General features: G+C 46.5%; 1 protein-coding gene across 1 annotated transcript in view; it reads left to right on the top strand.

Annotated features, from left to right (window-relative positions):
* MDGA1 (MAM domain containing glycosylphosphatidylinositol anchor 1) overlaps positions 1–23,913 on the top strand; it is a 152,834-nt gene that overhangs the window by 100,428 nt on the left and 28,493 nt on the right. Inside the window, exons 11-14 of the mRNA XM_027735136.2 lie at positions 13,870–14,047; positions 15,140–15,163; positions 21,967–22,119; positions 23,337–23,471. Of these exons, the coding sequence (XP_027590937.1) occupies positions 13,870–14,047; positions 15,140–15,163; positions 21,967–22,119; positions 23,337–23,471 (490 nt within the window). The remainder of the gene's footprint in view (positions 1–13,869; positions 14,048–15,139; positions 15,164–21,966; positions 22,120–23,336; positions 23,472–23,913) is intronic.

Below are 23,913 nucleotides of genomic sequence, written 5' to 3'. Positions count from 1 at the left end.
GAAGATTCTTGGGAAACGGAGCAGTGCTTTGGGAGGTTGCCTCAGGGCTGCACCTCGGGGCCAGGGAATGCCAAAGCCTTGTTAAGAAGGCAGCTCTGCCCAAGGCAGAGCAGTTCAGGGTGGCCAAATTTGCTTTACAAACAAAGGGGTTAACATTTTATTGGCTCCGGAGCACAATGATGCCATCGCCAAGGCAACTGCTGCAGACCAGATTGGGTCCATAGCCCTCATCCCGAGGCTCTCTGGGGCACTGTGACCCCACTGGTCCCATCCTGTGCATTCCCCCAGTAGTGCTGCGGTGGGGTTTTCAGCTGGGGGATGCTGCAAGAGCTGAGGAGGTGATACCTGTTTTAGGACATAGCTAAAAAGCAGACAAGGCTATCCTACTTTTCATACTAGAAGATGACAAGCTTAAAGGATGGAGTCGTGTCTTGTAAGCTAGGGAGGGACCTGCTCTGGATAAAATGTGCCCTGTGGTGCACTGGCCTGATGTTACCTGGAAAAAGGGAATGGGCTTGTAGTGCCACATGGACCAAAAAATCCTCCAGCTGACAGGTCACTTGACTGGATAGCCCAGTGTGGAGCACAGACAGGGCACATGGAACTGGGATGTGTGAGTCCCTTTGCCTAGAGCATCACAGTCCCAGCCAGCTACAGCCATGAAGGGAGTGTGGCTTTTTGTGAAGCAGCAGATGGTGGCCTTGGCTACATGTGAGATGCTGTGTCGACCAAAAAACTCATGGGGTGTGACAAACTGCACCCTTTTACTGTTCATCATTTCACTTGATATGGGCTGTGCTGATCCTGTCTCACTGGTGTTAGGACTGGGTGTTAGTGACTTGGCCTTGCAGTGTTTGCCTGGGACTGAATCTCAAAGCAGACCTTCTGTTTTAGGATGGCTTATAAGTCACATCTGTCAGAAAGCTTCTTTAGTATTCTCTTCTTTTTTGCCTACCTTGTCTGCCAGTTTGATGTTTGATCACAAGATGCTGTCATATGGGATCTCAAATCAACACAATTCCATCTACCTGCAGAGCCAGACTCTGTAGTGGCAAAAAGTCTTTTTTCAACTCTAAATACCCCTATTGATGCTCTTTTTTTTTTTTTTGTTTTATTTCAACTTTTGCTCAGGCAGTGAGAATAGGCAAATTACATCTGTGCTCTTCAGTCCATTGCCTTCAGTTGTGCTAGTGGCATATGTGACGCTGTGCAGGACTCAACCCTGAAGAGAAGGTAGAAGAGGATGCAGAAAGAAGCCAGTGCGTCAGCAGGAGGTGTGCTTGGTGGACAGTTTGAACAGCCATCATGATGCAAAGCCAGGGAAAGCAGGAGAGGGGAAAGGAGATACTGTCTTTCTAGGCTGCAAGAGGAGGAGAGGTTTGGGACTGAGTGTCAGGCACACACCGGTGGAAGGAGAACTGGCTGATCAATAGCATTTGATGGACAAGCAGTCCTTGAAGCTTAGTAAGATTGCTGTGCAGGACCTGGGGGTAAAGCAGCGACTTTTCCACAGGCGTTTGGGAGTGAAGAGGGAAGGATCTTGCCTCAGCTCTGCTCTCTGCTGCCTGAAAATAGGACACACCATCAGTCCCTGCAGCTGACAGCACGCTGAGCCATCTCTTTTCATCCCTGGCAATGTGTAACAGGGGATGATATGTTAATGAGACCTGCTGTTAAAACAAGGTCCTTTCTACCCATGTTGTAAGGATAGCTGGATGTTTGGTAGGGGTGGGAAACGAGGAGCTTTTTCCACATTTCATGTATGTACTCTCTACTGGCTAAGTCAACCATAGCAGAGCCTCCACTCAGCACAAAGGAAGGGAGTTTTCCCTTAGCCACTACAGGTGGAGGTGTCTGCCCAGCCATGGTTGTCATTGGCCCTGTCAGCAAGAGAATCAGAGTGTTTTTTACAAGGCTGGACAGGGAAGTTTGACACAGGCCTGACCAGCACTGAATGGCTCAGGTGAGTTCAGTGGAAATGGATGGTAGCCATGGGATAAGACTGTCCCCTTAGATAGCCTAACATCTTCCAATGCCACTATTGAGATTTCTTCCCTTTGCCCATGAGAGCTTATCAAATGGTGCTTAACTAATGCATTAGTCTGATTAATTCTGTCTTTTTGAATTCACAAATCGCTCTTCAATATGATACATGGTTTTTCTGAGCTGGTTTTCCCTAGTCCACAGATAATTTCTAATCAGTTAGTTGGGAAAATTAGTTTGGGGTATGAGTAATATGAGTAAATGAGTAATATGAGCAGTGGCAGGTTAGTACCTCAGTCTTACGGTATCATTCCTCTTCTGTGATTATCCAGAGTAAGTAAGGCGTGGTTGGTTGACCTTGATGCCCACAAAGCTGCTCTATCATTCCACTCCTCAGCAAGACAAGGGGGAGAAAATAAGATGGAAAAAAAACCACATCAAGATAAAGGCAAGATAAATGAAAACTAGGGCCACATGGAGAAGCAAAGGAAAATAAAAGATTTATTCTATACTTCCCATCAGTAGGCAATGTCCAGCCACTTCCTGGGAAGCAGATTTTCATTATATGTAGCAGTTGCTCTGGAAGACAAACATCATAACAAATGCCCTCTTCTCCATCCCTTTCATATCTCTTTGGTCAGTTTGGGTCAGCAGTCCTGGATATGATGTCCCCTTCCAAGATCTTGCCCACTCCCAACCTACTGGTGAGGGAGAAATGTTGGAGAGACAGCACTAATGCTGTGCAGCGCTGCTCAGCAGTAGCCAAAACACTGGTGTGTTATCAACACCTTTCTAGCTACCCACACAAAGCACACACTAGGAGGGCTGCTATGGGAAAAATCAACTCCGTCATACCCGGATCCAATATATAAGCTCATCTGCCCAAAACAGTGTAGCTGAAAGTTTTACAAGGTGTTCTGCCATTCATAAAGTGCCAACAGACATTTTGTGTTAACATTCACTTTTCATAACACTACTGCTCCTAATGCAATTCAAGTACTTGACTGGGCAAGAGAGAAAGCAGGGTATTGTTTAGCTTGCCTAGTACAAGGGAATAATCCAAACAGCTTTTCCAGTCTTAGTTCTGTTCAGAATAGTTACAGTGCCTGAGAAGAATAGTACAAATAATCTTGCTGGAAAGGCTCATATGATCTTAAAACTCATCTAGAAGGAAAATCTCATCTCTGTTTAGCTCCTAACACTGCTGTTCAGTGCTCATTGAGGGTAAGGAAAATGTGAGAGAAAAGATAACCTGATTCCCCAAACCAATACACCCCTCAGAGCAGCCTTGCAGGCTAGAGATGTTTTCACACCACTGTGCTTGTTCATATCCAGCAGGCTGTTGGCTTGTGTTTTACAAAGCTGAACGCAGGATAAAAATGCTTGCCAGGTATCAAAGATAAAAGTCAGTCCTTTTTGTGGATTTCTTATCCACATTCTTTCAGTGGCTTCAAGGGGTACATGCTGTTTACTGGGTCTTTCCAAAAGTCCCTGTCGATAGGCTGTGATGCAGCTTCCTCCCATTTACTCTGCTCATCTGTTATTTTCAGTAGTCAGCCCATGTTGCTCCTACTGCTTTACCATCTTTTCTTTGTGCACCTTCATGCCCTTCCCTGCTCCCCCTCCTATTTTGCACTTCTTCTGTTTCTGTTTCCTTTTTTGTTTTTTTCTTGGCTTTGTTTTTTTTTCCCTGGCTCTCGCTTTCTAGAACGTATTGGAGATAAGAGGTGAGAGTGTGTGAAGGGGAAGGGTTTGGAAGAGAGATGTAGTCTCTCCCAAAGCTAGTCACAAATGAGCAGGAGTAGGCACTAGATAGATGTTTTGACTGTGTTTCGTAAAGAAGTGAAGCAGGCAGCATGGAGCATTGTGAGGAGCTGTATGGCTCTCCCTGCATATGCTGTGCTGGCTGCCTCTTCTTTGTTAGAGACAGGACCACAAGTGCAGTCGAGTTAGAGGTGGTCTATAGACTCTGGAATGATGCCTATATTATACTTTCATTACATGTACCAAACTGGAAAGTCCAGAGTCCCACAAAAAGGCTACTTCTGCTCCAGGAAGCAACAACCCCATCCTTTATTAGTTGTTTTCAAGGGTGAAGGTGCCCGAACAGAGGGCTCTGCCATGGTCTGTAGAAAACCCAAGAAAACAAGCCTGGGAGGCGGCAGGTCCTGTTGGTGGAGCATGTCTTGATTGCTAAGTTGCAACCACAAGTGTAACTTATAAGACAAAGTGGCTCAGAGCTCAACCTCACTGCAGCTGGGCAAACTTAGGCTATGCAGAGCCAAATTGGCTTTTCTCCTTGGACCCAGAAGTGCTGACAGCACAGTGCACAGACATGTGTGGGTCCAGCTGCAAGCAGTCATGTCCAGTGCAAGGAAACTGGTGGAAGAGGAGACTATGCTCACTGACATAGGGATGAGTATAAAGTTGGATCCAGTAAGGCACTGAGTAGTGCTGATTTTCAGATGTGAGGCTGAAAAGAGACTGGAACCATTGCTGTCTGGAAGAGAGGATGTGAAGCAACACGAGGGATGTTGTCTCTTATCCACTTACGCCCATACAGAAGACAGAGATGATTTCAGGCTCTGCAGTGCATAGTCAAGTACAGGTAGGAACTTGCAGTAGCAATATAGAGCTTCCAGTCTGAAACAGAAGGATGGCATGTGCCTTCAGGATTGAAAATAGGGCTGTAGAAGAGAGCCTCAGTTTAGGCTTTTGCTTGACTGTCACTCTGACAGAGTGAATATTAGGTCTGTTCTTCCTTAGACCAGGGAACATACGCTAATAAAAAACATATTGCTTTCTGATCAGCCCCTAATGAAAGACATTATTGAAGAGTGTGAAACAAGCACTTATAGTAATTCATGACAGCACCAATTTGGCTTCTCTTGGAAGCCATAAACTGCTGCTCTTGGCACTTAATGAGGATAGGCAGCTGATTGCCTGTGCAAGAGGAAGAGAGAGAGACTGTCTCCCAGCTTAGATGGCTCCAGCTCTCCTCAGTAGCTACTGAAGGTCTCAGTTGCTTCTCTCTTTGGAGCTGGGGATGTTTCAGCCTGGAAACGGAGCCTCCTGATAAAGGACAGTTTGAGACAAAAAGCTTCCAGGACTCCTCATTTAGACTGAATAATGGATTTGCTTTGGCCATCCGTCCTTGCTTAACCCCAGGATCTGAACCTGTGTGCTTGACTGATGAACAACACAGGCATGAATTTCAGTTCACTGGTATGCTTGTGTGGTAAATGCCAACTTTGTGTTTGCACTGTGATTATTTGCTCTGGAAACCCCTAATTAGTAAAGGTTATCAAGCAAGGAAAATGAAATAAATCCCATCTTAAACTTACCCTAGCCCTTTAATTGATGCTGTTAATGCTTAACATCATTTTCATCCAAGGTGGTGATGAAGTACTAACAAAGGAAAATGTTTTAATCCAATATGGCAGGCACAGGAAGTTTGACAAGAGATTATAAAGAAACATCACAATGACTGTCTTTATATCCAAACCAAATTTCTCCACTATCCAAATCTTACCAAAATGGCTTTTTCCAGAGTAGGTATGCCTCTTTCCCATGGCTGATACCAGTCAGTCAGTTCAGAAACCCCTATTAAGATTGTGCTGTTGAAATTTCATGCAGCTGACACCAGGTTGGGAGACAATGCCATCTCAGTGAAGGATCAGGATATTCTAAGTGAGATCCGAAAGACGGAAAACTACTTGAGTAGTTCTGGTGAGATGAAATGGATGTGGTACAAAGGCAGGGTCATGCATGTGTAAGATGAGAAATCTGCTACAGTGGGAAATTACTGAAGTGAAGGAACAATGTGCATGAGTGAGTTGACTTCAAGTAGCTGCTGGTTAGGTGCAGGTGTAAGAAAGGACAAATGTACTCTTTGGTAAAACGTGAGGTACTTATAAGCAAGGTGGAGAGGTGCCACTGCATCCTATTATGCAGAGCTGGGGCACCAAACTCCAGCAAGTGGGATCGTGCAGAAAAATATTATAGAGTCAATCAGAGAAAGTGAGAGGCTGGGTTAGAAGAGGGCTCACAAAGTACTCAGCTTGTTTAGCCTAGTAAAGCAAAGGATGAGAGGTGGTGTGATCGCTGTCTATAAAAATATCAGGGGGTCAAGCAGCAGTGAGGGAAAAGAGCCATTTAAGCTAAAGGACAGTATTGGCACAAGATCAACTGGGTGCAAACTGCTTGTGAATAAATTCAATCTGGAAATGAGAACATTAGGGTGGTCAGGCTCTGGAACAGACATCCAGCGGGAGGAGCAGGCCTAAAGGGAACGCACCGCTTTTAAGAGGGGATGTGATGCATACATAAAATTAATAAGCAGAGGCAGCCCCTGTGGTGATAGAGGACTGGGCCCTATCAGCCAGGACTGTACCTCTCCTGCTGTGTCCTTGAGTGTGTCCATGGTTTGCCCTTCTCTGAACTTTGGGAGCTACCAGTGCAGAGGGTTTTTATCCCTCTGCCAAAATACAGAGACTAAGCACCAAATTTGTGGTGTTCAATTCACAGAATCACAGAATATGCTGAGTTGGAAAGGACCCACAAGACAAACCATTTTCCTCTTCTCTGCCCTGTGGCACCAAGGTGACATGAAGGATCAGAATCTCAATCCATTGCTATGTGACAGAGGGTGAATAGGAAGAAGTGGGAGAGGAGGGACAGATTTCTGGCAGATTTTTCCATCATTGTGGAACATACTGGAGCCTCATTTTTAGGAGGATTTCCTAAAATTTCCTATCCCTGCCTCCCTCTTGATCCTGTTTCTGAGCATTTTTCATTCCTCTTTTTCCAAGGAATTATTTTTACCTGTGGAACTCATCTGCTGGGCTCTCATTCTCCAGCAGTGAATAATGGGTCTGGCCCTTGGATAATTTTTCTCTCAGTCTTGGACACTGTAAATTCTGACACACATAAATCCTGTAATCATATTTTCTTTTTTTTTTTTTTCCAACACTCAGAAGTCCATGATATGTACTCTTTGAAGTTACCTCTCTGCAAGGCATCCTGTAGCTTCGGAGGTGCAGTTGGGGCAGAAATTGAGGACAGAGCTTGTGTGCTGAGGTAGTGGGGTGTTTTGCATTGCAGAGCCCCATGTTCATCACAGGAGCTGTTACCAGCACCATAACAAAGCTCAGTCCCCTCCATCCCTTGGATGGGGTGCTTGGGAGTTTCTTTCCTGGCTGTTACCAGTTTAAGGCCATAGATACTGCCCATCCCATCATGTTGAGTGCAGTGGTGTGATTGTGAACAAAACTCTCTTTGGAAGGGAGCAGCTATGTCTTAGCTGGACTTTGTTGGGATGGGGTCCTCACAGTCACAGCCACTGGGGAAATCTGGTATGAGATGATGCCTGCAGCACTCCAGGACAGAGCTATATAATGCAGCCAAGACTCTTGACAAAGAGGCTGAACTGGTACAAATGGGAGGCTCTGTCACACCCTGAGTGGTATTGCCTGTCAGAAGAAAAGTGCTCTTCTGCTGCTGTCACTTTCTCCTGGCCCTTAGATCATGCTAAACAGGGATGCCTATGCATCATGAGAAACTGGGCAGCTTGGCTGAGACTGACTGTCCTCTTGAGCACATGAGGGAGACCATCCCATCAGGCCCTATAGATTTGTAGGGATCCAGCTGGAGCAGCAGATCCTGTAAAATTTCAGGGTCGACTGGGAGTTGATCATTTTCACAGTCATGGTCCAACAGCTCAGGGCACTGAGACCCCCTTGGTCCGTCAGCTGCGTTGAAGACAGAGACAAAGAACACCTCTGCCTTGTCTCTGTCCCTGTTTGTGAGGTGACCATTCTCATCCTGTAACAGGCTGATAGTATTTCTATCCTGCCTATTGCCATTAATGTATTTGAAAAAACTTTTTTATTGTCCCCCCATTTCTCATCAGCTTCAACTCCTGTTGAGCTTTGGCCGCACAAATTTTCTTCCTACAGCTGTAAGCAGCATCTCTGAATTCTTCCCATGTCACTTGACCTTGCTTCCTCTGGGCATACACCTTCCTCTTCTGCCCTGCCTATCCCTCCTGAAGAGCCTATAACCATCCAATAGGGAACTCCAGTCACAGGACACATCCCACAGGTTTCACTTATGCCAATGATGTCAGATCTCTGGGACTGGGCTAAAGTTTCAAGCTCCGCTGGTTGTTCCTCATGGTGCATGGATTTGTGTAGGAACATTTCAGGTGTGGTACATTGTAGCCAATACCTCGTGAAGAAGACTGAGGGATCCCATGAGTGCTGGTTTCTTCAAGTTTTGGCACGTCATCCCATCACTCATCATTGGCGAGCCTGGTTTTACCCCTTTTCCCCTTCCAAGCTAATTTAAAGCTCTGTAACAAGCCCCACTAGCTCATGTGCTAGAACTCTTTTTCCTCTCTGAGATACGTGCATCCCCTCAGATGTCAGTAGACCAGGTGTTCAGTAGATCATCTCATGGTCAACAAATGCCAGATTTTTACGATTGCACCAACCTTGGAGCTACTCATTGACCTGAAGGATCTGACTATTACTAGCAATATTATTCCTTGCTGCCGGAAGGATCAAGGAAATTACTACCTGTGCTCCTGATCCCTCTGCCATTTGTTTGGTGTTCTCCTCTGTGGAGCTGTACAGGGAGTAAGGAAGAGTCTGCCAGAGAGAGGGAGCCTGTGTGTGAAGCTGCTGTGCCGCATCAGCCTACCTTATCTGCTGAATCCTCTCCCTTTGGAGAGGCTGAGGAGGCTGGGGATGGAGCTGGGAGCTATCCCAGCACCCCATGTCTGTGGTTAGTTAGTGGGAATGGAGTGGGAGTGTGGGAAGTGACCCCTGTCTTGTTTGTGCTGCAGGAAGGAGCAACCACGGGAATTTGAATGAGGCTGAGAAAAAAGGGTGAGACAGAGAGTATGTGTGGAAAGGATTTGGATGGGAGATACTGGAAAGCAGAGCTAGTGCTTGTGCCCTGAGCTGAGAAGTTGCTGAAGAAGCAGAACAAGTAAGGAGAGAGTGGCAAGAGTGAATTGCAATGCTGGGAATCTGGATGCCTGCAGAGCAGTTCTTTTGCTCTGATCAGCTTATTGGGGATTCTACACGATTTTAATGTGCATTTTTCTAGCTAGTGTTTGCAACAATTCCTTGGAGCTTGGTGATGAAACAGACTTTCTTTCTAATTTCTCCCTCAAACAAGTATGCATAGTAGCTAAAGGTACAGCTGGTTGTGAGACCACATGTGTGGCTACACAAGTCACACCAAATCTTGTGAATTCCTGGTGTGGTTTGTTGAGCAGAACTGCAGCATGAACTCTTGATAGATGTGTCTATTAATATCCTTTGGCTTTACTGAATCTTCTAGTTGATATGTACCTAGCTTAAAGATCAGTCTGAAAACATCATCCTTTTTTTCCTTTAATAGCTGATATAAACAGAAAACATAGGTGTGGCGGTGAAATACCTTGGACTCCTCTACCATGACAGTGCCCCAGCTGAGGTGGCAGCAGCGGGCAGGGGTAGTGTGGAATCCTGGTTTTTTCTCTGAGTCTCTTGATTTGTATTCCTGGACCATGAGCTGGCTCAGCTGGCCACAGTGGAACAAAAACTCTGTAAGCGTCAAAAGCCAGCTCACATGATAAGACAGGGGACTGGACAGGCAATACCTACCAACAGAATGTGATGCTGAGGCACAAGAAAGGGCAGTCCCAGTTTGCAGGTCCAAGAGCTTTGGTGGCTAAGTACATATAAGCATGTAAGTGTGCTCTCTCGTGATTGCTAATACTGCTTATAAGTGTCAGAGGAAAGGGACAGGTTCCGTACACTGCATGTGAATACATACGTACCATATGGGGCTGATTCTTCCCTTCATAAGGTGTTTTTAGTGAACTCATTCTGGAAGAATGTTCTTACCTCTGCAGCCTGTGGGATATTCACAGCCAGCTGGTAGAAACTGTGGATTTGTTTGGTTTTTTTTTCCTTTCCCATCCCCTTCCTCTGTTTATTGGAAATGAAAGGAGGTGAAGGCAAAGGCGAGGCTGTGCATTGCGCAGTGCTCTTGTTCTGGCCCTGTTGGCAGCTTCTCGAGCCTGGTGATGAATGAGCTTGTTGCATGAGATCCTCCACTGAGGCTTCAGCATCTCTAATAAGGCGGCCAGTGTTTCCTTGTCCTCTGTGCCTGCCTCTGCTTTATTAACTGCACCACAGCAATATTAAACTGGAGCACTGGGTCAACATGATCAGGAGGAGGGAGGCTGAGAAGAGGGTGGAAGGAAGAAGATAACAGGATAAAATGGGAGAAGAGAACACAGAGCAGGAGAAAGGGCAACAGCTGGCAATTGAAGTGGATTGAAAAATGGGTTCCTACTGGGCCGATGCATGCAGCTCTGCACAGACCTGCTGCTGGCAATAAGGGAGGCAAAGGATATTTAGGGAGGGGGGCAGACCTTGGCCTTAATGTCTCTGTCTGCTGGATCTGTGCTAGTGACTACAAACCAGCACCTGCTCCGCATGCACGCAGCAAGCGGCTGGCTGGAGTTGCCCCCTTTTTCTCCCTGGCACGTGCCCTTTAAACTGTGCTGGCAGTGCACCTGGCTCTCTCTACTGACGGCTGCAGCTGGCTCAGGGGAGATGTTTGGCCCATGCTGCCTTTCACAGAGAAGAGCCAGTCTTTCCAAAGACATCCAAAGACATTCTGTTATGATGCCAGGACTGTAGGGACCATACTAAGGATGTACAGAGGGCAGCCTTTCTGGCAGTGAGTTTCTGTGTAGGTTCAAGTTGCAGATTGAATAGAGACAGGACATAGACTGAGAGAAGAGTTAGCTATGAAGTATTTGATGGAGGGAAAAGATACTCTTAAAACTTTCCCTCTATACACCAAGAGGAGATACTGCTGGGCCCCAGCTGTGCCTTTCCCATTACTTAGTTGTCCGGGTCTCTTTGGGGAAGCAGGAAAGTTGCAACCATAAGAAGCGTATGTGCCCTTATTAATTTCTGTTTCCCAGCCAAACCTTGGTGGCAGCCAGATATTTATTTGATTTAACCCACAAGTCCCTGAGGATAGACTCAAGTGGGGGATCTAGAGCTTTGCAGTCCAGACTTGAGGCTGATTTCGTAGTTTGTCCTGGATTAGACGATGTGGGAGAGTACGTGATTTGACACTGCTCCCAGAGGCTTTAGATACCCAAATTCCACTTAAATCCCAGCTGAGGTGAAATTTGCACTGTCTGAATCTCAACCCCAGGCTTCTCTCTGACTCTCCCATTTTGTTTCTCTTCCAAAGGTTATGTCTAGATGAGGAAAATGGCTTCTGACCTCCTCCTATTTGCTGGCTGCCTTCTCAGCACCCCAGCTCATGGCAGCCTGTGGGGAGGAGCTGCTGCCAGCCCTCCCAGTGAGGTTCCACTCCCCAAAACATCTATGCCAGCTGTACCACCCCAACCTTCTGTTTCTGGCTTGCGGCTGCTCCTCTTCTCCCAGATAATTAGGGATCTGGTGCTAATGATCCCAGGTGAAGTCGCTGCCTCTGGAAGTCAGCTTTACCATTGCTTGGCAGAGCAGTGGTATGGAAGGCTGGCAGATGGGAGGGCTGAGCAGTAGGAATGCCAGCTTGCAAGCACACATGAGGCATTGTTGATATGGATGGATCCTGGCAGCATCTTGGTGCCAGGTTCATGCTTGGTTCCCTGCCCTGGTCTTGCCTGCTAGGACTCCTCCCAGGCACCTTTCAGGAAGGCACCAAGCTGCGGGAAAGCAGCTCCCAGCTCTCTGACCCATCTTGCCCAGGGATGAGGAGGAGGGTGCAGAAAGTATGTCCTTAAAGCAACTTGCACCCTGATCTGCTCAGGTACAAAGGTCTCTTTTAGGTACAATCTGTAAGGCAGGTGCAAAGTTGTTTTTCACTGTGAGAACCACATGCAGCCATGGGTTCCCAGGTCCTGCCCCAACACAGGATCTGGTCCAGTGCTGCCCCTTCACTTGGAAGCACCGTCCAAACTATGGGCTGGTCAAGGAGATGGGTTGTTGGCTCCTGGCTGTGTTGGAAATGAACAGGGCTGTGGCACAGGAAGCTCTCCAGTGGCAGCCATTGCTTCTGAGTTCGAACTTACAGTTACATTTGTGAGGGCTGAAGGCAGGCAGAGGAGGGATTGAATGAACTTGTTTTTACGAAGTGCCACATCTGCATTGCTCCCCAGCCCTGCCTTGCTGATGGCCTTTGCTCCTGCTGTGCCCTCACTCCATCTTCTTGCCCCACACTCTCTACACTGACAGATTTGCTGTAAACCTTCCTCCATGCATCCTGGTTCCAGTAATCCTGTAACTTCAGCATTAATGACCAACACTGAGACAGCCTGTCAGGAAAATTGCCTTTGCGATGGAAACTGTCAACCTAGAGGATATATCAGAGGCAAGAGAAAGCTTAGTGTCAAGGACAGTGAACACTGGATCATGGAAAGTCCTGCCAAAGGTTGTTTTACCAGCCACCAGCATCCTCAATAATGTATCTTGCCACAAGGATCCAGGCACCGCACAGCGACAGGCAGGAAATTGTATCTTCAAAATGCAGTCCTCGTTCTTATCCTTCCTCCACCAAGGAAGCATGACCATGGCAGGGAAGTTTCACTGACACATAATTCATCATTTTTAGTGGTGGTGATTTTGATAATGATATTTTTCCCATTGTTTTCTTGAAAATTCCCTGCTGCCTTAGCAAACTGAACAATGTTTAGCTGGTAGGGTTCAGCTCCTTCCAATGGGCATCAGAGAAAGAGAGAGCCTGTGACTGACTCCAGACAACCACCGACTTGAACTAGATCCCTTACTCTGGTCTGCAGAGACAGTGTGGGCTAGGATTCAAAGATGGATCCTACGGAAGGTTGCTGAGGAAGCATGGTAGTAGACAAGTCCCAGTGAGGCACCAAATGAAATGCCACAGGGCCCAGGCAGCAAGTGAATGAATTCTGCAGCACTGATTGTGAACTGCAGAGTATCTTGGCGAAATGCCATGCTGTGTTTGCAAGGACCTTGGTGCACTAATAGGGGTAAGTTGGGTCCATTTTTCCCATCCTGAAACCATTCTTTCTGGACACAAAGTTGCTCCAGGACCCATAGTTCAACTTTTCCCTCGAGTCAGGAGGACCCCAAGGCTTCTCTTGAGGGGGAACTCAGTCTCCTGATCACTGTTCTGTACCAGGGGTTGGAATTTTCAAACCATGAAGATCTCATGGAGAAACCAGATGTACATGTCTTTATAGTGATGCCTTAAGCCCCTAATGTTTTTTTATTTTTCTAATACTTGTAAGTTTTATAAGTAGATTTTAAAAGCAGCAACCCTTCCTCCCTTATCCCTTTCCCTCTAGCACCCTTGTTTACACATTCCTTAACCCTCTTACCCCATTCTATGCTCTATTCTGAATACAGCAGAAATGTTTAGTATTGTCAAGGTAAGGCCTAGATTGTTGGCAGAACAGCATATCAGGGCCTAAACCACAGAACATGGTCAAAAACTGGGTGACTATGTACCCTTTGTGCTCTGATGAAGATGAAGATGGGATGAACAGAGGGTCCCGAAATACACCCCAGACCCATTTTCAGGGGGTGGACCCGGGGCGGACCGGAGTAAAGGCCACAGGGTGGACACATCTGGGATTGGATGGATGGTATTATAAAATGTAACATCTCAGGCACGGCCTGCGCGCGCGTCTTGTAAGATCTTTGCCTTGGCATAATAAACCCTTTCTTATCTCACCCCTAATTAACTGCTCCGGAGATTTTTTCAGCACCTAACTCCCACGGCAACAATAGGAAGAGGTGGAATAGTATGTTAGATGGTGGATAGGATTGCTCAGGTTTCCAGCTTCAGGATTCTCATAACACTGTGGGTTCTTTTTCTATGCAGCTGTCTCAGAGAAGCGCCATCCAAACCTTCATTCCTGTGAAGAAAATGGAGAAAGGCCTGTTGCTGGAACACATCTTGCCCAACCTGAAAGTGCCTCAGAGCTATGAAGTTCGCCTGACACCCATCACCAGTTTTGGGGCTGGAGATATGGCTGCCCGCATCATCCGGTACATGGAACGTAGGTGTCTCTTCCTCGGTCCTGGCTACAAGAACAGGTCCGAGTCCCAGGCCTAGGGACATGGGCCTGAATAGATGTGGTCTTCTGTCACCCTTGGGTGGACCTCTCTGCGCTGAGGAGTTTCGATAGCACAGTGCTATCACATTTCACTGTATTTTGGCTGTTGCCATCAATGCAGAGCACTAAATAGAGACTTCTGAGGGTCAGTCTCCACTGAACCATCACTCAACAGCTCTGACTCACACTTTCCACTCTGTGGGCAGAAGATCCCCAAAACCTCAGTGCCCCATCAGGCCACGCTGCAGTTTCCCATGGTACAGTGGCATATTAGAGGACACCCAGTGGATGCTCTGTATTAGTCAGAATCCCATAAAAATAAGAGGATTTCAGAAGGCTTCAGTTCTTTACAGAGCTGAATGCATGATTCCTTTCCTAACTAGCCACTAATAAATCTGTAGCTCTATCCAATACCATGACTCCCAAACCATCCCATTGATACACATTGACCATACTTCTCGACCCAGCATCCCAACAGCTCAGAATTCTCTCCATTTCCACAACTCTGTGATTTCTTTACTCCCATTAGGAGTTTGGACCTTATATTTCAGCAGAAAGTACAGACCCGTCTCCTCCTATGTTTGCATGATTGCATACAATCCTCTTATCCTGTGGACTGACAACATGTCTGTTGTCCTCAGCATACCTGTCATCTTAAACTTCCACAGTGTGTCAAACTGTTTCGATTTCTCTCTTAGATACCAAGCTTTGGTGTCTAAGTGGGTGCTATCGCACTGGGTGCTCCAGAAGGAAACTGCTTGGGTTGCCAGAAGGGTTCCCCAATGTAATCCCAGGATCACTCACTCCTTAGGTGGGGGTTTCTTAAGGTCTGGTGCTGCTTGGATTAGAGTGTTAGCATCTTTTTCCATCACCAAGGCAGACACTGAGCACTGGTGTTTCACAGGGATGCTGCCAGGAGACTTGTGCATCTGTGACCTTTCTTGATATGTTTGTTTTATTTTCAGAGTTTGATTGTGATTTGTGATTTGAGGAAGTACGAGCTGTTCTGACTTGTTTTTCTGTTTCCTCTTCCAGCAATCAACTATCCCAACCCAACAGGTAAGCAACAACACCTTCGTGTTTATGTTTTGAATGTAATGCATATTAGTCAAGTACTCCAGCAGATAAGGCAAGCCAACAACTGGAACACACAGCTGACTTTTTCAAATCTTTTTCCCCAAAAGAGGATGAAATTGCATATGCTAAAGCTTCCAGTAAATACTGCCATTTGTTGCACCTCAAATTATTGCCAGGAGATAAACACCGGAGATAAACACCAGAGATATGCCTCTCATTCACACCTGATGTCTCTGCGACTGGATAGGCTGTGATCTTGAAACCACCCTCCTTTAAAATGAGCAGTCTGCTTCCAGTAAGAAGGTTATTAAATGTTCCCTAAAATAATCTATGTTTAGGAATGTATATTCCCCTCCTCTTCTGACCAGAAAAGATCTCACTTAATATCTCTGCAGGCTAGTATGGAGCTGTGTCCAGCTCAGATCTGGTTCCTCTCACAAACTTCTTGAACACAGTCCCTTTCTTTTCCCTTCCAGTGTCATCATTGTTAACTTGCTTATTTTCCTTTCGGTCATTCCTGCCAAGATGCAGGCCCATCTTTGTTGAGTCCCCAGAGTTCCCATTGATTTTGAGAGTAGAATACACAATGTCTCAGAATGATGGTCTTTAACATGAACGTGATGGTGCCCATCGAGCAGGAAAGAGGAATTCTAGCTTGCTGTAAGCAGTAGTGGAGTGATCTTCAGGGGATGAAACAAAGTCCCTTTGCTTCAGTTGCTGGATATCTATAAGCCCAGGCAAAGCTCTTGAGCAGAGAAGGGCAGACTACTTGCTTATGGTCCATGGGGAGCAGGTGGTTCCACATTCAGTGCTTTTATGTATTACTCTGTGTATGTGTAGGTAAGTGCTACAGCTGCACTGCAGGGTAGCATGAGAAGAAGGCAGCCAAAAATCAGGATATGAGATTGTCTTGTTAAGGCAGCCATGAGGTGTTAATTCTTGCAAGCTCACGCTCTGAGGACGGTTTGATGAGCCATACTCTGCCTGAGAGTAGGAGCTGCTTACAGGGTTAGAGGGATTTGTCGCTCTAATTCCATATTCCATTTGCTTACTTTTCTCCACTTCCTGATCATCTTTAAATATTGTCCACAGAAGACTCATTGGGAACCATGGAGCATATTGCCAGGGACCTACTCCAGAGTATGTCTCTTGGTACTTGCTGGAGGAGGCAAGCATCCCAGCCTGCAGGTCGAAGTGACAAAATCTGGCCTTTTGCCACTTGCTTTTACACTATATAAATCACTGGTAGAGCCAGAGCAACTTCAGTCCTGATTGTGCCAGTCTCTTGGGGTCTTTGTAAGATGAACCTTCAGACTGCCTGCCTGGGGCTGCTTTGGCGACTTGATTGAGTACAGAACAACTGCATTAAATTTGCCTATGGTGGAGGATGACAGCCATGCATGTATTTTCACGCAGTAAACCCAACACTTATGATTTCACCTTGATGTAAGTTGCCCAGCCTCTGGTGGATACTGGGACCTCTGGGCCAGTCATGAGGGTCTTGCCCATGAGTTCACATCTTGAGACTGACTGCCTAAAATGGGACCTACTGCACTTGATTTCAGATATGACCCTTCCTTTCAGACCAGCTGCTAGTAAATATGAGCCCAAAGGCTCTTAGCTCTTTCTTTGGACCACAGCTGAGTTCTCAGATTGTCATCCCAGTAACAGGAAATCCCTCCTGCTACCTCTTCTTTTCCTAGTTCCTCTGCTACCACCGCCCCTAGGGAAAAGTTCATGCTAGGCTGCCCAGTCAAATTCTGGGAGCAAACATTGAGAGCTCTCAAGTGAAAAGCAAAGATTAGATGATTAATGCCTCTGGCAGCCTGATCCAAGGGCATGCACAATGGTGATTAATTTACAAACTCTGAGAGTCACTTAATACAATTATTTCTTCATGCATTTTCTCTCTCAGCTTAATAAGATGTTAATAACATTGGGGCAGGCATGCGTGTGGCATGGTTACAGAGCCAGGTACAGGGCTCTAAAGGAAAAGCAAAAGAAAAGCAGAGGAAGTGAACAAAAGACATTGAGAATTTCTAATATTTAGAGGTTACCAGTAAGGATGACTCTTAAAATTTAGCTGATCTAGTTCTAAAAACCAGAATTTATATTTAAAGAAACTGCCTAAGAATTATCTTAAAGTTCTCTTAGAATAACTGATTATTTTAATGTCATGAATAAATTCTGGTGCTGGTGAATCTGCTCTGTCCTTTTTACCTCTCCCCTGTAATTTCATTTGGATATAACCTTTGCTTTCTAACCCAAATGCTGCGGTGCTGCCCCACAAACTGTTCCAGCTCATCGACGACACCGGGTGGTTTGGTTTCCCTGGTTCTACCAGATGTAACTTTGCGACTTGGTGATGAGGTCATTAAGAAGTATATTGGATAGCTGATTTAGTGTTCTATTGGCCAGTGTGTCTTGCCCTTCCAGAGCAGCAACATTGTTTCTCATGTATCTGCAGTCTGGCTGTGTGGTGCTAAAACGTTTTGGGACCACGGACAAGCAGAGTGGGTGGTGATCTGTGCCGAATGCTGGTTGTTGTAGATTACCATGGTTCGTTGCTTACCATCTAGCGCTTGTGTGTCCTGTCTCTGATAATGCCTCACAGTCCAGAGGAATTTAAGGTTGTTGCTCGAGTGTGAACATGTGGGAATGAGATGCCAGCCTGCTGCGTAGAGTTGGATTACTCAAATTTGTACCCGTCCTTCAGGAATGTGTGTAATGCAAAGGTTAAAAAAGGTGACAATTTTTTGTATCGTAATGGCAAATAGAATTGTGTAGATCATATTATCCCCTTGTTGCAGATGGAGATATTAAACCAGACAGCAATCCAGCATGACCTATCCAGTTATGTAATTGTGAAGCTTTCTTCCATTACTGGTGATTAATGCTCTAGAAGATTACAATGGAAGAGACTGTTAAATGTTTTTGCTTAGTTCACAATGTACTTTGAGGTCTCAATACAGTTTTCATTGTCTTCATTTTCTAGGTGGGGAAACTGATGTCCAAAGAGAAGGTGATAGCCTGTGGGTCAGTCAAGAGGTCTGCAACGGAGCCGAGGCTTGGAGCATGTTTCTTTATGCACTAAGCCAGTTTCAGTCTTCAGACCACAGCTAAATGATGCAGGCAATTTTATTCAAGTGCACTCCATCACCCATAGGCTGTAGCTAGAACAGGATTATTATTTTTTGTATTCATCTGACATCCAGCATTTCAGAACCAGGGATGGTTTCCCCCTAAGGACTTGAAAGGAAAATCTCCATTATATTCCTCAAGAAGGCAAAGCAACAATAATTGCTAATAGCCACAGCAGAGATCTCTCCCCTGGGAATGCATGGAGGTGTCTGTAACCAGGTGCAAATATGTCTGCACTGAGCTGCCTCCACTGCAAAACTTGCCAAGGAAATCTGTTTGGTGAAGACAGCCTTTGAGGAACCAGCTCCTCTGCCACCTCCACCTCATATATAACAATCCAGAGAACAAATTCTGTGTTCAATGTTTAAATCCACTTCTTAATTGCACCACTTTGCACCATGGTGCTGAGCCAGGATCCCTGGCAGATGGAGTAAATCTTCAAGAAGATTTGCTTCACACAGCCGGGTCATCAGTCAGGTCACCTTTGTGGCCTCTTGAGACGCAGCAAGCCATTTAAACGTTTTTCTTTTGGCTGGATCTACCAGGTATCTCCTGGCAAGCTTTGCTGATAACCACACAGAGGTGATGTGCTGGTGGTGTCCCAAACCACATTGAACATCTCCTAGTTATTCATGGCACCTCCACTTCTAGCTCGGAGAAACAACAAAGCTTTGCCTTCCTGTGGCTTGTTTTAAACCAAAGGACTGGGAGTCAGAGCACTTGGGTTCTGTTTCCAGCTTAGATACTGCCTGCTGTGACCTTAAATGTGCCTATCTATACTTTTGGGCATCTATTTCCCCATGTGTAAGGCAGGAGATATATGGAAAGAGGCATTGCTATGCCATAGAGGTGTTAAGAAGCCTTGTTCATTAGTTATTGCAAAGTGCCTTGAGCTCCCAAGCTAAGCAGAGGTAATGTGCTGTAGTTATAAACTCCCGCACAGCAAGTGGTGTTGCACATAAGCTGGATCATGTTGTCAATTACGCAACAGCATTGGTTGATCCATGATGCATAGGACCGTTCTCTATTTTACGTGCTCTGCTATAAGCATTGCCTTCTGGAATTAGCCGCAGTTGAGTGAGAGCAGCGGATGCAATCGGGACCCTGTTTTGACATTAAAAGAGTTTTCTTTGGGCTTTCGAGGCATCTTTTCTGAGCAGTCTCATCCCGTAGGTGTGTGGGACTTCTTACAAATGAGGCACAGTAGTCCATCAGCTGGTACAACCAGACCTTGGTGCTAAGCTGAGAATACTGTCTTCAGTCCTCTTGTCTTGCACAGCTCTCTCTGATCTCCACCTGAGCTTGTGCTTTCTCCTTAATCTGCCTCTCCTTCGATGTCTGTGCCTCCTCATTTGTGGATTTGTTCCCTCTCAATCGCTTCCCTGGCTGACCTCTGTGTTACAGCTTCCAGCTCTGCTTTACACCTGATATTCCCTGTTAAGGTAATTTCGTGCTGGAGAAAGATGTCACCTTTCTCTGAAGGTCCATGTGCATCATAGTGTCAGAATTGCAAACAATCCCAGTCCCTTTGCAAAAGGAGAGTCCTGGTGATTCTGCTTTGTTTCCTGGTGATTTTGCTGTGTAGGATAATGCCATTCTAAGAGAAACCTTGTCTCTTCTAACTGCAGCTGGCAACCCATGAGCTGAAGTCATGGAAATGCTTGTCTTTGGTCCAGCAGAGAGAAAACAGGGGTATTACACAACCCAGCAATATCAGCAAGCTTGTGGGCTCCAGCCCCTCCTTTGAAGACCACTGGTACAATCATGAACTCCCTTCTCTCAGCCATGAGAGCTGAAGAAGGATCCTTAGAAGCTGCTTTACCACTCTTTTCTCCTTCCATTTCCCTGTACCGGGGAATGAAAAAGGCCCCCCCCATCCCACACAGTTACCCTTTCTCAGCCCCCCCACCTGCATCTGCCCCATCATCTCCTCCCCTCTCCTCCCTTGTCCTCAGCTCCAGATGCCATTCCACCTCTGTGCTAGGCACTGCAGAGCAGTGGCTAATTTGGATTTGGATGCTAATTAGAAATGAGCAGATTGAATGGAAAGCACTTAGCCAGGGTTAATCAGCAGTTAAGTGGCCAGCCCAGCCAAGCTCCTGATGGCTGTGCAGAGCTCGAAAGAGAAGCATTTCCAGCTGAATTTGTGGAAAACCCAGCTGCCCTGGTCTGTGAACCAAGCCCTTGGCTTGCCACACAGTGTCTAGCCTATGCTGGCAAAGACATTTTTGCTGGCCACAGCAGAAGGCTGCCCCCTCTTTCCTCACTGTGTTGGTGGGATGCTGGAAAGAGACAGGCAAGAAAGTGGAACCCAAATCCCTGCCACAGGGGTGGCAGGGGTGTACAGACTTTTGATATCTGTTTGGATGACCACTTGCAAGGTCTGAGATCCATGCTCAGCCCATTCTCCACCCAGCTCGAGTTTTTGCCCAGAGACCTCTCAAAACACAGAGCAGTTTTCGTTCTGGGTCTTGGACCTCTTTTCTCTTTCTTTTCTGCCTGTTTCATCCATCCCTCTCCTATTGCATCAGCAGCATAAAGCTGGTCTTTGGCCTTTGTTTTTGTGACTCAGGAACTACCTTTTTAACACAAAAGTTACAATCTTCAGTGTTGTTATGTCCTATTCATTCCAGTCTCTGCAAGTCCATATTGGTTTATGTCTATGCACAAGATTTTTCACCTGTCTTACAATATTGCTGTAGGGTGTAACTGTCTTGTGGTAGTAATAAAAGCGAGCCCTATTGCACATGTGGCTGATCCTACATGAAAATCTTTTACCTACATGACTTATTTTGTTAGGGGAACCAGCATAAGCTCAAAATCAAATGTGCCTTTTAGCTGGTATAAATTGGATGTACTCTAGCCAAATGACACATTTGTCACACTGAGCTGACCTCTTCTCCACAGCTGATTTTTTTTCATGTGTGTCATAGTTTAGTTAAATATATAGTCTAAAGGGGGGTCATCTGCTGGCGCTTTTTCCTCTCTCCTGGGGAAATTATTCTACTATCTAGTTTTTCTGATATAAAAGCCCTTGTAGCCTGTTTGCCTTCAATGCTCTTTTTACCCTCCTCTACATTTGCCCCTTCAGATCTCTCAGCAGAATCTCTCTTTCACTTTAGCTATATTGGCTTTATTCTGTTTTGTCAGACCATCACATCCATCAGACTGCATTAACCCTTCCATAATAATACTAATCATGGATATATCATGGGTAGTGATAGGACAATGGGGAATATTTTTAAGCTAAAAGAGTGGAGATTTAGATTTGATGTTAGGAGTTAATTCTTTCCTCAGAGAGTGGTGAGGCACTGGAACAGGCTGCCCAGAGATATTATGGGTGCCCCATCCACGGAAGTGTCCAAGGCAAGATTGGGTGGGGCCCTGAGCAACTTGATGTAGTGAATGGCAGCCCTGCCCATGGCGGGGGGTTTGGAACTGGATGATCTTTGAGGTCACTTCCAACTCAACCCATTCTGTGATTTCTGTGATACATTCCTTTTCAGCCTCCTCCTGAGGTCGAGGGCTGTCCATCTGCCCCCGGCTCAACACAGGGACGTAGCAGTGCTGCAAGCACCCAGGCAGCTTGGGGAGGAGGTTTGAAAAGCAGCAGCTGACCAGCCCTTTCCCTTCCTTCCCCACAGATAACACCTGCCGCTTTGAGGACGAGAAGATCTGCGGCTTCATGCAGGACAAGATGGACAACTTTGACTGGACCCGGCAGAATGCCCTCACCCAGAACCCCAAGCGCACCGTCAACACCGGGCCCCCCACGGACATCAGCGGTACGCCAGAGGGTAGGCACACATCTGGGTTTCTTCCGGCTTGGCTGGGGGGTGAGATGCACGCCGTTGCTTGTCAGGAGTCTTGCGGCTCTGGGAGCTGGTGGAGGGCTGATCTGCTTTCCACACAGCACACTTCTCCTCCGTGCAGGGTGCAGGGAGCAGGCAGTTAATTTGCATGTTACTGATTGGCATTAAACACACAATTAAAACACCCACGACTTTGTTGAAGGGAATAGTGTGAGCATTAGTTCTTGTTACCAGCTAATTGCCTGCTGCCTGATGCCCTTGTACTGTTTGATGCTTGTTTTGAAGTTAAAAAAGGATAAACAAGTACGAGAACATCTCTAACACCTAGAAATGACTCTGCTGGTTTTAGCCAGCTCTTTCCTCAAAGAAGGTCTCAGGGAGGCAAACAGATCTCCTTAGTGCCAAGCAGGAGGATGAGAGACAGGAGCCACCTCACCTCGTAGCTGGAGGAGACTGGTGTTATGTTTTGCTCATGCTAGCTGTGAATGGAGCACATGCTCCTGTTTTAGCTGGATATTATTTCCATCTTTCTCTAACGAGGAAAGTAAATTTGTATGCAAGCACATATCTTTGAACTCAAAAAAAATGGGAAATATCCAATGGCCAGCTAAGGAAATGGCTTTTCCCATTAGTTTTCAGTACACCGACCTGATTGAGCATTGAAAATTATGTCAACAAGTTAAATAGCTAATCTGTTCCTCCCTGGGCTGTTAACTACTACGTTAGTATTGTTCTCTTTAGACAACAATATTGTTTAGGCCAGATATACCGAATCCTCTCTCTCTCTGCTTGAGGGGGAGAAATTAGTTGGGAATGCTTTCTGCCTTCTCTTTCTGGTTTTCTCCTTACACCATGGAGTCAGTTCTGGGGTCCATGTGCTGCAGCAGGAAGGCTCGTTTTGCACACAGACAGATGTGTGTGTGTGCACGTTCAGGGATTCACCTGCTGCAGGCGCTCACAGCGCCGGTCTGCAGATGCCTATCTCTCCCGCTCTCCCCTAAATACTGTAAAGGCAGAAGAGGCACTGCAGACATCCTGCAAGTGTCTCTGGCCAGGATCACACTGGATGCAGAGCAGTTGGGAAGAGCAAGGCCATGTCTCCCAGAGGACGAGTAGTTTCCCAGCCACTGGCTTCCCATAGCTTGCAAGAAGGGAGAAACAGTGCATGCTGCCTTTCCCCACCTTTCTCTCTTGTTCTGTAGGCTACTACATGTTCATTGAGGCGTCCCGACCCCGGGTGACAGGAGACAAAGCCCGGCTCATCAGCCCCCTCTACAACATTACTGCCAAGTACTACTGTGTCTCCTTCTACTACCACATGTATGGGAAGCACATCGGTGAGTACCCTCCAGGGAAGGGTAACCCCAGCCTTAAGAAGGCTGTTGGGGAAGATCTCCAGCCTCTCACTCCACCAGCTGTGCCTGCAACCAGCGATTCAGGAGGGCAGGAGTTCTACTCCAGAGTTCACAGCACCGGGGTGGGCTGCTGCTTTCAAATACTTGTCCCATAACACATTCCAGCAGTGTCAGGGCTTTGAGACTGTTGCAGCCCCTCCTTGGGGCAGTACCTTGCAATCAGTCTGTCCAATGAAGAAGAGGTGGAGGTTAAGGGGTCTTGTGGGACCAGAGAACTCTGCAGTGGCTGTAGCTATTTTAGGGTGGGCAAGATGTGTGTTCCCCCAGCTGTGCCAAGGGGCTGTCTGGTCTGCCTGACTCCCTTTTCTCTAACTGTAAGCCCGTGAGTGCAGCGAGCACCCCAGAAGTGCCTGGCACACTAATG

The sequence above is a fragment of the Pipra filicauda genome, unplaced genomic scaffold (genome assembly GCF_003945595.2).
Source record: "Pipra filicauda isolate LSUMZ 115617 unplaced genomic scaffold, ASM394559v2 scaffold72_size3293161_pilon, whole genome shotgun sequence".
Lineage (NCBI taxonomy): Eukaryota > Metazoa > Chordata > Aves > Passeriformes > Pipridae > Pipra > Pipra filicauda.
This window is presented reverse-complemented; position numbering and strand designations above follow the sequence as displayed.